General features: G+C 35.4%; 1 protein-coding gene across 4 annotated transcripts in view; it reads left to right on the top strand.

Moving 5' to 3' along the window:
• TRAPPC8 (trafficking protein particle complex subunit 8) overlaps window positions 1-14,628 on the top strand; it is a 129,026-nt gene that overhangs the window by 40,704 nt on the left and 73,694 nt on the right. For all 4 annotated transcript variants that reach the window (XM_074277233.1, XM_074277225.1, XM_074277218.1 and 1 more), the window contains 2 exons: window positions 7,727-7,842; window positions 14,249-14,399. In XM_074277233.1, the coding sequence (XP_074133334.1) occupies window positions 7,727-7,842; window positions 14,249-14,399 (267 nt within the window). The remainder of the gene's footprint in view (window positions 1-7,726; window positions 7,843-14,248; window positions 14,400-14,628) is intronic.

The raw sequence follows: 14,628 nt of genomic DNA, 5'->3' as shown, positions 1-14,628 counted from the left end.
TACAAAGATAGTTTTTAACATTCACCCTTGTAAAACCTTGTGTTCTAGATTTCTCTTCTTCTTTCCCCACCTCCTCCCTCTCCTAATTAGCAAGTTATCCAATTTAGATTAAACATATGCAATTTGGGACAGCTAGGTGGCACAGTGGATAGAGTGCCAGCCCTGAAGTCAGGAGGACCTGAGTTAAATCTAGCGTCAGACACTTCCTGCCTGTGTGACCCTGGGCAAGTCACTTAACCCCAATTGCCTCAGCCAGAAAACCCCCCAAAAAACAACATGCAATTCACCTAAACATATTTCCACATTTATCATGCCCAGTCATTTTTCAAGGCCATATTTTTTACTAGTCACCCACTTGGACCTCCCGGTGCTCTCTACCTTGTAGGTCTAGAATGATAATAAAATTATTTCTTTAATTTCTCCCCAAAAGCATGCCAGGCTACTCTTTTGTAGTTCCATGGTGTGTGCCTGTAATTTTTCAAACCAGATTATTACTACTCTTTATATGTATTGTCTTCTCTGTTCTTTGAGTTCAGTGAGGGCATGGGTTGTATTCCTCAGCACTTAGTACAATGCTTAACACTTAGTAAGTTCTTAATAAATTTTTTTTTTGTTTTATTCACTTACAGAATATACACAAAATGAATAAGAGGTAATTTTTGGAAGGAGGAAATATGAGGTGAGAGGTATTAGAAAAGGCTACATATAGACCATGGCGCTTGAGCTGAGTTTTGAAAAATTCTGAGAAAGTCTAGATAGAAGGGAGGAAGACTGTTGGTACAAAGTCATTGTTATGGAAAATAGTGTGTTGTGAATGAGAAACAAGAGGCCAGTATAGTCCATAAAGTAGGTGGAAGGGATAATGTCTTAAGAGGCATTATTAGGAGGGACCAGGTTATAAAGAACTTTAAATGGCATAGGAGTTTACATTTGATTCCAGAAGTAATAGTCACTGGAGTTTATTGGAGAGAGATGTAATATGATCAGACCTGTGCTTTTAGGCAAACCACTTTGGCAGGTGTATGGAGGATGACCTAGAATGGGGAGACACTTGACAGAAGGAGACTTGCTTAGATGTCTGTTGTAGTAGTCCAGGTAATAAAGACCTGAACTCTAGGGTAGGGCCTATGTGGGTGAACATAAAGGGAAGATGTTGTGGAGATAGAACAAGATTTAGCAATTGGTTGGATTGAGAAGAGTAAATGAGAATGAGGAGTTGAGGATGGTAAAAAGGTTGTGAATCTGGGTAAACAACTAGAAGAATAGGAAATTTATAAGGTGTGTTTAGGAGGAAAATTAATGAGTTCTGTTTTGGACATATGTTTCAGGTTCTGTGGGACATCCATTTTAAAATGTTTAAAACACTTTTGTTATTGAGGAGCTCGGAAGACAATACAGGTGGATAAATGGTTCTGAGAGTCATTTTTGTAGTTTACTTAATTTTTTCTGTTTAATTTAATTTATTTATTTAATGTTTTTCTTCAGTTACATTCAAAATAAAGAAAAATTAAAATCCTCAAGAAAAATTAAATAAAAAAAAAGAGAGAAAGAGAAAATGCTTCAATCTGTATTTAGATAATAATTTTCTTCTCTGGGTATAGACAGGATATTTCATCTAAGTCTTTCAGAATAGTCCTGGATAATTGTACTACTGAGAATAGCAAAGTCATTCATAGTTGGTTATTCCAGAACATTATTATTACTTTGTATACAGTATATTTCACTTAGCTTGAGTTCATGAAGGACTTTGCAAATTTTTTTTTCCCCTGAGAGCATCCTACTCATTACCCATAGAACAAATAGTATTCCATCATAAATACACATTACCGCTTATTAAGCCATTCCCCAATTGATAGGCATCCCTTCAATTTTTAATTTTTTTGCCCTGAGAAGAGAGTTTTGCTATAAATAATTTTTGTACAAATAGGCCATTTTCCTTTTTTTTTTTTTTTTTAATTCCTTTTGGTATTCATGCCAAATAGTGATGGTATTAGGTCAAAGGATATGTGATTTTATAGCCCTTTGGGCATAGATCATATTTTGATCTTTTGTCATTTGGAGCATGTCTCTTATTTTTTATAAATTTGACTAGTTTTCCTTTGTTTTGAGAAATGAAGCCTTATTAGAAAAACTTTCAATATTCATTTTACAATGACTTTTGCTAACTGTATTTGCCTCCTTCCCATTTATTCTCTTTCTCCTTTCACTCTATCCCTCCTCAAAAGTGTTTTGATACTGATCACTCCCCCAATATGTCCACTGTTTTCCTCTTCCCCTTCCCATATCTCTCCTTCCCTTTCCCATATCTCATTCCCCTCCTATTTTCCTGCAGGATAAAATAGATAGATTTTTATACCCTTATTGAGTATGTATATTATTTCCTCTTTGAACCAATTCTAATGAGGGTTAAGTTCTGTTTTGCTGGGTAAGTGATTCTTGGTTGCAATCCCAGCTCTATTGCTCTCCAGAATGTCATATTCCAAGCCTTCTGGTCCTTTAATAAAGAAGCTGCTAAATTTTGTGTTACCCTGACTGTGATTCCACTATACATAATAGGAATTGTTTCTTTCTGGAACCTTGGCAATATTTTCTCCTTAACCTGGGAGTTCCAGAATTTGGCTAGTCAATATTCCTGGGAGTTTTCATTTTGGGATCTATTTCAGAAGGTGATCAATGAATTCTTTCAATTTCTATTTTACCTTCTGGTTCCAGGATATCAGGACAGTTTTTTTTTTTTTTTTTTTTTTTTTTTTTTGATCATTTCTTGGGAAAATGATGCCCAGGATCTTTTTTTGATCATAGCTTTCATGTAGAGCAATGATTTTAATATTCTTTCTCCTGGATCTATTTTCCAGGTCACTTGTTTTTCTAGTGAGATATTTCACACTTTTTTCTTTTTCTTTTTCTTTTTTTTTTTTTTTAAGTTTTGCTTTATTGGACCTTAATTTCTCCAGTCATTAGCTTCCATTTGCTCAATTCTATTTTTTAAAGAATTATTTTCCTCAGGGGGGTTTTGTATCTTCTTTCTCAATTGGCCAATTTTGCTTTTTAAGGCATTCTTCTCATTAACTTTTTGTATTTCCTTTTGTACCTCTCTCAGTTCTTTCCCAAAGTTTTTCCTTTGTCTCTCTTGATTTTCAAAGTCCTTTTTGAGGTCTTCCATGGACTAAGTACAATTCTTATTTTTTTTTTTTTTGGAAGCTTTGATATAGGAGCTTTGACTTTGTTATTATCTGAGTGTGTGTTCTTTGTCCCATAATAACTTTCAGTGGTCAGAAACTTTTTTTGTTTTCCTTGCCTTTTAACTTTTTGGTAAGGTAGGTTTCCAGGGTGGAGGGTACACTGTCCGAAGCTTCAGGTATTTTGTGCAGCTATTTTCAGAGATCCTTCTAGGAACCAAACCATAAGCCCTCTTTTCTGCCCTGGAGCTGTTAAAGTGTCTTTGCCATACTGTATCTGTAAGGTCTAGTGTGTGAGCTCTGCTTTGCTCAGGCTGGGAGTGGGGCTGCACTGGAACGGCCTGCCTTGGACCATACAACAGACTCCCACTCCTTCTCTGTCTGACCTTCTCTCTCCACTGATCTTCTTGATGTTCCTGGCCCAAGAGGTCCAGAAACTTCTAGCCCTACTGCTGATTCAAGGTTCTGCCTTGGTGTTGCTGAGGCTGAGCTGGGCTGGGGCTGTGCTGGCACAGCCTGTGCTGGGATAGTGTGCTACTTTCCTACCCTGGTTCCACAGACATTTTCTGCTGAATTTCTAGGTCCTCTTTGGTATTTCTTTGCTGAGAGATCTGGAAGCCATCAGTACTACTGCTGATTGAGAATTTGGGCTGGCGCTGGCCTAGGGTGGGACTGGGCCCAGGGCTGGGGTGGTGCAGTCTGCACTGGGACTGAAGGCTGGACTCCGCACCCTGGTGTTACAGAGCTTTTCTGCTGACTTAAATTGCTTTCAGCAGGAAGATGTTCAACTATGTCTTTTTGACTGTTCTGATACTCTAAAATTTGTTTAGAGACATAATTTTTTTTTTTTTCTCTTCTAAATTTACTATTTTTTTTTATTTTATATATATATATATATATATATATATATATATTTTATAATATTATCCCTTGTATTCATTTTTCCAAATTACCCCCCCTCCCTTTATTCCCTCCCCCCGACGACAGGCAATACCATACATTTTACATGTGTTACAATATAGTCTAGGTACAATACATGTGTGCGAATATCATTTTCTTGTTGCACAATAAACATTAGAATCCGAAGGTACATGCAACCTGGGCAGACAGATATTAGTGCTAACAATTTTCATTCCCCTCCCAGTGTTTCTTCTCTGGGTGCAGCTACCCCTGTCCATCATTGATCAACTGGAAGTGAGTTGGATCTTCTTTATGTTGAAGATTTCCACTTCCATCAGAATACATCCCCATACAGTATTGTTGTTGAAGTGTACAGTGATCTTCTGGTTCTGCTCATTTCACTCAGCATCAGTTGATTTAAGTCTCTCCAGGCCTCTCTATATTCCTCCTGCTGGTCATTTCTTACAGAGCAATAATATTCCATAACCTTCATATACCACAATTTACCCAACCATTCTCCAACTGATGGACATCCATTCATCTTCCAGTTTCTAGCTACAACAAAAAGAGCTGCCACAAACATTTTGGCACATATATGTCTCTTTCCGCTCTTTAGTATTTCTTTGGGATATAATCCCAGTAGTAGCGCTGCTGGGTCAAAGGGTATGCACAGTTTGATAACTTTTTGGGCATAATTCCAGATTGCTCTCCAGAATGGCTGGATTCTTTCACAACTCCACCAGCAATGTATTAGTGTCCCAATTTCCCCACATCCCCTCCAACATTTGTCATTATTTGTTCCTGTCATCTTAGCCAATCTGACAGGTGTGTAGTGGTATCTCAGAGTGGTCTTAATTTGCATTTCTCTGATCAGTAGTGATTTGGAACACTCTTTCATGTGAGTGGATATAGTTTCAATTTCTTCCTCTGAGAATTGTCTGTTCATATCCTTTGACCATTTATCAATTGGAGAATGGTTCGGTTTCTTATAAATTATGGTCAGTTCTCTATATATTTTGGAAATGAGACCTTTGTCAGAACCTTTGTTTTTAAAAATATTTTCCCAATTTGTTACTTCCCTTCTAATCTTGTTTGCATTAGTATTATTTGTGCAGAAACTTTTTAGTTTGATGTAATCAAATTCTTCTATTTTGTGATCAATAATGATCTCTAGTTCTCTTCTGGTCATAAATTCCTTCCTCCTCCACAAGTCTGAGAGGTAGATTATCCTCTGTTCCTCTAATCTATTTATTATCTCCCTCTTTATGCCTAAATCATGGACCCATTTTGATCTTATCTTGGTATATGGTGTTAAGTGTGGATCCATATCTAATTTCTGCCATACTAATTTCCAGTTTTCCCAACAGTTTTTTCCGAATAATGAATTTTTATCCCTAATGTTGGAATCTTTGGGTTTGTCAAAGATTAGATTGCTATAGATGTACCCTTTTTTGTCCTTTGTATCTAATCTGTTCCACTGATCTACCGGTCTATTTCGTAGCCAATACCAAATGGTTTTGGTGACTGCTGCTATATAATATAGCTTTAGATCAGGTACACTTAGACCACCTTCCTCTGAGTTTTTTTTCATTAGTTCCCTTGCAATTCTTGACCTTTTATTCTTCCATATGAATTTTGTTGTTATTTTTTCTAGGTCATTAAAATAGTTTCTTGGGAGTCTGATTGGTATAGCACTAAATAAATAGATTAGTTTGGGGAGTATTGTCATCTTTATTATATTCGCTCGGCCTATCCAAGAGCACTGAATGTCTTTCCAATTATTTAAATCTGATTTTATTTTTGTGGCAAGTGTTTTGTAATTTTTCTCATATAATTCCTGACTTTTCTTTGGTAGATGGATTCCCAAATATTTTATACTCTCAACATTTGTTTGGAATGGAATTTCTCTTTGTATCTCTTGCTGTTGCATTTTGTTAGTGATATATAAAAATGCCGAGGATTTATGTGGATTTATTTTGTATCCTGCCACTTTGCTGAAATTTTGAATTATTTCTAGTAGCTTTTTAGCAGAGTCTTTGGGGTTCTCTAAGTATACCATCATGTCATCTGCAAAAAATGATAGTTTAATTTCCTCATTTCCTACTCTAATTCCTTGAATCTCTTTCTCGGCTCTTATTGCCGAGGCTAGCGTTTCTAGTACTATATTGAATAGTAATGGTGATAGTGGGCAACCTTGTTTCACTCCTGATCTTACTGGAAAGGTTGCAGTTTATTTCTATTGCATATTATGCTTACTGAAGGTCTTAAATATATGCTCCTGATTATTCTAAGGAATAATCCATTTATTCCTATACTCTCAAGAGTTTTTAGTAGGAATGGATGTTGGATTTTGTCAAATGCTTTTTCTGCATCTATTGAGATGATCATATGGTTCTTATTAATTTGATTATTAATATGGTCAATTATATTAATAGTTTTCCTAATATTAAACCAGCCCTGCATTCCTGGAATAAATCCTACTTGATCATAGTGTATTATCTTGGAGATGATTTTCTGAAGTCTTTTTGCTAATATCTTATTTAAGATTTTAGCATCAATATTCATTAAGGAGATTGGTCTATAATTTTCTTTCTCAGTTTTCGATCTACCAGGTTTAGGTATCAGTACCATGTCTGTGTCATAAAAGGAGTTTGGTAGGACTCCTTCATCCCCTATTTTTTCAAATAATTTATATAACATTGGGGCTAATTGTTCTTTAAATGTTTGGTAGAATTCACATGTGAATCCATCTGGCCCTGGGGATTTTTTCCTGGGGAGTTGATTAATAGCTTGTTCTATTTCTTTTTCTGAAATGGGACTATTTAAGCAATTTATCTCCTCCTCTGTTAATCTAGGGAGCCTATATTTTTGGAGAAAGTCATCCATTTCACTTAAGTTATCAAATTTATTGGCATAAAGTTGGGCAAAGTTAGAGACATAATTTAAAGAAATTTGGAGCAATTTGGGGGAGAGGCTGGGCAAGTTCTTGCCTTTACTCCACCAAAGTCTTGGCCTGGGTTCCAGTTTACTTAATTTTTTAAAAGTCATTTGATAAGGTTCCATTTAATTCTATTAAAATAATGGAGAAATATTGGGCTAGACAGTAGGTATTGGTTAAAATGTTGAGGATTTTTAGTTTTTATTTTTTAGCAGAGAAGAAACAGATGCAAGCATTTGAAATAGCATTTTTTAATTTACTTTTTGAAAAAAGCATTAATGTGAAACTTGGAAAAGTGGTTCCTAAGAGTGAGATGAAAGATGTGTTTGAGATTCAGGAAAATTAACTAGTATTTAGAGCTATTTAAAGTAAAATCGGTTGCCTTGATATGGGTTTCCCCTCACTAGAAGATCTTCAGAGAGAATCTGATAGACCATTTCTTCAATATGTTGTAGAGTTGATTTTCTTTCATGTATAGATTAGCTCCTGAGTTTTCTTCATATTCTAATTCTAGGAATAGAATTTTATTGCACATAAATGATGTTCTTAGTATTTTTTTCTCAGCACATTTATAATTCTGCATATTTTCCCTGCAAATGCTATGCTACTAATTGAATACTTAATAACTAATAATTAGATTTCTTAAATGTACAGGAAAAAATTCTGGTTTTATTCTCAGATTTATTCATGTTTAAATTTTCCTTTCTAGCTGATATCAAGAAAAGGTTTGAGTCGATCATTATTTTCTGCAACTAAAAAATGGTTCAGTGGCAGTAAAGTTCCAGAAAAGAGTATCAATGAGCTAAAGAATACATCTGGTTTGCTGTGAGTAAAATTTCAGTCTCTTATTGAATGAGTATGTATAACTTAATTGTCTTTTAAAAAATCCTAGGATTTTGTAAACAGATTTAAAGTATTTCATTAATAATTAGCAACATGAATATTTAAAGTCATGGTATAGTTCAGAAAGCTTCGAAGTACATAAATATCTAAAAATAGTTGGCTATGTGATCTTAAGTAATTTGCATGCCATATTTGTTCCTATATTTGCTCCCCGCAATTTGATTTGTATGAAATACTACGTTTCATAATAATTTTTCTGTGTGTGTAGATATGTGTGTGTACGTGCAATTTGATTTTAAAAAGATCTCATTATAGTCAGCCACTAAATATTTATTAAGTACCTACTATGTATCAAGCACTGTGCTAGGCATTGGGAATACAAGAAAAGGCAAAATACAATTCCTTCTGTCAAGCAGCTCACAATGTAATGGGGATGGCGATTGATTGAGAGTGAGCATTTTTGTCCAGATCACCCAGCGCATACCTCTTCCAGAAAACATGTCGCACTGAATTCTGAATGTGAAGGCTAAGGAAAGTCACAGTGAGTCATTTCTCCAGCCCAGAGCAACTTAGGAAGGCAGCAACTTGTGTAGACAAATTGGCGGTGGGAGCTGCCCAGGAGTGCAACATGATATAAGTATAGGTGGGATCTAGATCATTTCAAACTAGGGAACTGAGGTAGAGCTGTGTAACAGGAAGCATTAGAACAAAAAGTGTTCCAAGAGGATTTCTCACTAGGGACAAGAACAAATTATATCTGGCATCTTTGGCACTCATTTACCAGTTCTGTGTCACAGATCTAAGGTGCAGAGGAGCAGCCTCATCTAGTTGAGGGTCCTAGCTGAGTACCAGCACAATACAAATTCCAGAAATTTTTTTTTTTTAATAATAGCTTTTTATTTTTGAAATACTTGCAAAGATAGTTTTCAGCATTCATCCTTGCAAAATTTTGTGTTCCAAATTTTTTTCTCTCCCTCCCCACATTCTTTCCTAGACATCAAGTGATCCAATATATGTTAAACATGTGAAATTCTTCTGTACATATTTCCATATTTATCATGCTGCACAAGAAAAATCAGATCAAGAAGGAAAAAAATGAGGAAAAAGAAAAGGTGAAAATACTATGTTGTGATTCACATTCAGTCCCCACAATCCTCTTTCAAGATGCAGATGGCTCTTTCCATCACACGTCTATTGGAATTGCCTTGCAAATTCCAGAAACTTAACCATGTGTATCCAAGCCCAGGAGCAGAGTGGCAAATCAATTTTAACCTTTAGCCCAGCACACAAGTCCATAGTGGAAAAGTAGGATGGGAAAGAAGAAGAAAGGAGAGCCAGTGATTCAGTTGCTGTGAACTTGCAAAACCTCTCAGCAAGCTAACAATGGCTGAATTCAGCAATATTGTACTGAAATTCAATTATGTGTAAACCAACAGTTCCAAATCTGTATCAGGAACTTTCAAAGCTTGGACCAAGACAAACTTTCTCCGAATCAAACCACTTTGAAAGCACTGGATATTTTAAAGCACACTATGAAAACAACAGAAACTCGGGCTACACCTCTGCCCCAGAAGTGAGCAAAATCCAACATTAACTAAGTACAAAGTCAAGAAATAGTGTGGACGAACAAGTATACATAAAAAGCAATTGATTATAAAGAGCTACAATGGTGATAGGGAAACTCAAGCAAACAGAAGAGGAGAGTGACTTGAAAACATCTCTATAAGCAAAACTCAAAAGAAAAATGCCAGTTGAACACAAGCCCAACAAGAATTATCAGAAGAATTAGAGAGATTTAAAAAAGGAACAAATAATTATTTTAGAAACTGTATAAGAATTGTAGAGAGAAAAATGAGGAAAGAAATAGGAAGTATATAATAATTATGAAAAAAGAATTAGCAAATAGCTGGGTTTTAAAAAAGTACAAAAACTTACTGAAGAAAATAACTCATTAAAAACTAATGTAACTTGTGTCTTATCAAGAACTAATAAAATAAAGTTAAAAGACTGAACAAAATAGAAGAAAATATGAAATATCTGATTGGAAGAACAGTTGATTTGGAAAGTATATCAAAGAAATGGTTTAAGAAACATTGGTTTCCTTAAAAGCTGTGAAGAAAACAGGAGCTTAGATACCATATTTCAAGAAATTGTAAAGGCAGACTAGACTGGAACAAGAAAGCAAAGCAGAAATTGAAAGAATCCATTGATCACCACCTGAAAGATACCCCAAAATGGAAATTCCCAGGATTAATTTAGCTAAAATCCAAAACTCCCATGTTAAGAAATAAATAATATAAGCAGCCAGAAAAAATAATTCATATGTCATGGACTAATACACATTAACAGCCACCACTAGAAAAAGAATGGAGGACTTGGAATGTCATATTCTTTTTTTTTTTTTTTTTTTAATTAATAGTTTTTTATTATATATATATTTTTTATAATATTATCCCTTATATTCAATTTTTCCAAATTATCCCCCCCTCCCTCTATTCCCTCCCCCCGATGACAGGCAATCCCATACATTTTACATGTGTTACAATATAGTCTAGATACAATACATGTGTGTGAATATCATTTTCTTGTTGCACAATAAACATTAGATTCCGAAGGTACATGCAACCTGGGCAGACAGATATTAGTGCTATCAATTTACATTCACTTCCCAGTGTTTCTTCTCTGGGTGTAGCTACCTCTGTCCATCATTGATCAACTGGAAGTGAGTTGGCTTTTCTTTATGTTGAAGATTTCCACTTCCATCAGAATACATCCTCATACAGTATTGTTGTTGAAGTGTATAGTGATCTTCTGGTTCTGCTCATTTCACTCAGCATCAGTTGATTTAAGTCTCTCCAGGCCTCTCTATATTCCTCCTGCTGGTCATTTCTTACAGAGCAATAATATTCCATAACCTTCATATACCATAATTTACCCAACCATTCTCCAACTGATGGACATCCATTCATCTTCCAGTTTCTAGCTAGAATGTCATATTCTGAAGCCAAAAGATTAAGGATTGCAAACAAAAAGTAATAAATCCAGAAAAACTGCATATATTCTTACAGAAGGAAAAATAGACATTTGAGAAATTGAGGACTTTGAAATAATGTGCTAGGAGAGACAACAAATAAATATATATATATATATGATAAAAAGGAAGTAATTAACAAAAGGGAGGCATTAGAATTAAGAGGGTTTGGGAAAGATTTCCTTCAAAAGATGGAATTTTAGTTTGAACTTAAAGGAAATCAATATGCGGAGTTGGAAAAGGAGAGCATTCCAGGCATGGGGGCTGTCAGAAAAAATGCTCTGAGATGAAAAAATGGAGTGTCTTATTCATGGAACATCCAGAAGGCCACTGTAATTGAATTTAAGATTATGTGGTAGGGAATAAGATTTATCAATATTTGGAAGTTAGGTGACTAGATAATGCCACTAAAACTATTTAGTATTTTTCTGGATGTGATAGGGAGCCTTTAGAGCTTATCTAATAGGAAGTGACATAGCTTGACTTGTACTTTAGGAAAATCACTTTGGTGCCTTAATGAAGAATAGATTGGAATGAGGAGAGATTAGAGGCAAGCCAGTCCAAAAACAAATTGTAATTGTTAAGGCATGAAATGATGGGAGCCTGTCCTAGATTGATTGCAGTGTCATAGCAAAAAGGATATATTCAAGAATTTGCAAAAGTTAAATCCAGAGGGCGTGGGCAGGGAAAAAAAGAGGGAGGGAAGGAAGAAGGGAAGAGTCCAAGATGACTTATAAATTGTGAGCTTAAGAGACTGGGAGAATGACATTTACCCCCTTTTCTTCCTCTTCTCTCTCCCCCCCTCCCCCCAAGGTAATAGGGAATGTAGAAAGACAGGATGTAGGGGATTAGATCAAAAGTTCAGTTTTGAATATTTAAGTTGTTTACTGAAATTCCAGTTTGAGGTGGCTGAAAGACAATGGAGATGCAAGATTGGAAGATGGCAGAAGTGTTACAGCAGAATAAGTAGATTTGCAAATTCAGTATAGAACTGAATGGTAATTAAATCTGTAGGAGCTGATGAGATCACCAAGTGAAATGTAAGAGAGGGGAAAGAGAGGAGGACTATGAACAGAACTCTTTGGGACTTCAATGGCAAAAGGTTAGGATACAGAGGAGTATCTGTGGACTGTGAGAAGGAATTGTTTGATAGGAAAGAATAAAATCAAAAGAGTGGTGTTCTGGAAATGTAGAGAGAAGAGAATATCAAGGAGAATTGATCAGCAGTTTCAGAAGTTGATACAGATATTAAGGACAGTGAAGATTGAGAAAAGGCCATTACCAATTAAGAGATCATTGGTAACTTTGAAGAGATCCATTATAGTGTAATGATAAAGTTGGAAACTGGATTATAAAGGGTTAAAAATAGTATGAGAAGAAAGGAAATGGAGATGCCTATGGAAGACATCCTTTTCAAGAAGAAAAAGGTAGAAGAGATATCGGATGACTATTGGATAAAAGATCAAGTGAGGGTTTTTCAAGGGCCATGGGAGTGTTAGAAGGTGGTAGGGAATGAATCAATAGAAGAATTTTTAAAAAATGATAGAATGGGGGTGATAGCAGTTTGTAAGAACAAATGGAATGGAATGGGATCTTTTGTGCAGTTGAATGGTTAGTCTTTATAAGGAGTAAGGCCACTACATGTGAAAGAATGGTAAAGCTGGAGATAGTGGCAACAGGGATCTATATGATAGGAGATAAAGAAGGAGGGGATAAGAGGGAACTCCCAGTAAATGACTTCAATTTTTTTCCCTGTAAAATAGGAGGCAAGGAGCTCAGCTGAGAGAGTAGGGCAAAGTGGAGACTGAGAGAGGAATGAAAACATGTGAGAGAGCTTCATGGAGAGTGGGATAGGAAATTAATAAAAGAGGGTTACTTTGTGGTATGGAGGACACAGTTTAACTTGTACAACATAAATTTGTAGTAGATCCAGAACAGTTATGCAATTTTTTTCACTTTGGTTCAGCAGCAGAGGATTGTAGAATGGAGCCATGATTAAGGTATGGGCATGGTGTGATTGTCAGTATGATTAGAGGGCTAGGGACTGAAGAGGACAGTGTAGAATTGAACTGGTTCTTCACCGAATTGAGATGGGTTAAGAATAGAGTGTGGCAAGTGCAGAAGAGATGACCTGGAAGAGAACTGAAGAGTGGCTGACGTAGAAGTGATGGATATAGATGAAGAGTAGGTTTTGGTAAAGGGTAGGCAGATGGAGACTTGAAAAGTCAGAAGATTATGGTTACCTAAAAAGATTTTAGAGTTCTTGAACATGGAATTGATACATTTGTGATTGTTGGTAAGAAGGATATGATCATATGTGTAGCTGACGTCAGTTGCAGGAATAAGTCATGGGAAGTGAGTCGCTTAAAGAACTGAATGGTCAGGGTGTTTGAGGGAGAGCCAGTGTATATGTTGGAAGTTCTCAAGTTTGAACCAAGGAAATGAACAGAAGAGAAAAAATTATGAGCCAGTTACTGAAGTTATTAAGAATAAAAAAGAATGTCCTAGAGGTCTATAGACAATAACTGCAGGATTTGATTAGGTTGTAGATCAGAATTACATGAAACTCAAAGGAGGAAAGGATCCTGGGTGATAAAGGTAAGGAGAGAATGTTTTAAACTAATCTACTGAAATAAAAGTTTAGAATCACTGGAATATATAGGATATGACTTAGTACATGATACTCCTCTTCCCACAGGAAACTGGAAATTGGGCTGAATACAAGAGTAGCTTGAGATGGAAGCCACAGAATCAAATGTATTTTATTCTTGGTAGCATCCTATATTGGAGTAATGCCATGACTTTTCATAGTCTGAGAGTACAACCTCCTCTTTTTTATAAATGACAAAACTAAGGTATCTTCAAGCTAGGATGCTATTATTATATAGTAAAATTTCTTAAAACTGATTTTTAAAACCTTAATGCTTATTATGAAACTTTTTTGATTTAATATAAAGTGTGTATGAAGACATTAGTAATACATTTCAGTTTTATCAATTCAACTTATTTATATAAAAATATAATCCCTTCTGGCTTTTCTCTGCAGTGTTTAAGATTATATAAAACTTGAATGTTCCTGAATTAAGCCAAGATTCCCAGATGTTCATAATTTGGCCACAGAGAAAATCCTCATGCTGTGGAGGAATTCCCATTGTGGGGCTATATACTAATTAAATATGGAAGCAACCTTCTGTTTCTAACTGTCTTGGAGAAATGAAACTATATTTTTGGTGGTGGGTGCCTTGTGACAGGAAGCATTTTAATCATATGAGTGACTTTATCAACATTTTGTGATGGTTTATATTTTGAAGGGGAGAATATAAATGGTAAATATTTTTTCTTAATATATATTTGCAGATATCCGCCAGAAGCACCAGAACTACAAATCAGGAAAATGGCTGACTTGTGTTTTTTAGTGCAACATTATGACTTGGCATACAGTTGCTATCATACTGCAAAAAAGGATTTTCTGAATGATCAAGCAATGTTATATGCAGCTGGTGCTTTGGTTGGTATAAAACAATGATAAAATTTATGATCCCTAGATCATTTAAATTAAAAGCTTTGGCTATGAAATATATAATAGTTTAAGATCTGCAAAAGAAGATTCCTTAGGACTATATAAGCATTAATTAAGTAGCTTCTTTAATTTTTTTGCCCTTTAGCCTGACTGACATGGTGGAGCATGCCTGTAGTTCTTGCTACTTGGGATACTTAAGTTGGGGAATCACTTAAGC

This window comes from Sminthopsis crassicaudata, chromosome 1, assembly GCF_048593235.1.
Source record: "Sminthopsis crassicaudata isolate SCR6 chromosome 1, ASM4859323v1, whole genome shotgun sequence".
Lineage (NCBI taxonomy): Eukaryota > Metazoa > Chordata > Mammalia > Dasyuromorphia > Dasyuridae > Sminthopsis > Sminthopsis crassicaudata.
This window is presented reverse-complemented; position numbering and strand designations above follow the sequence as displayed.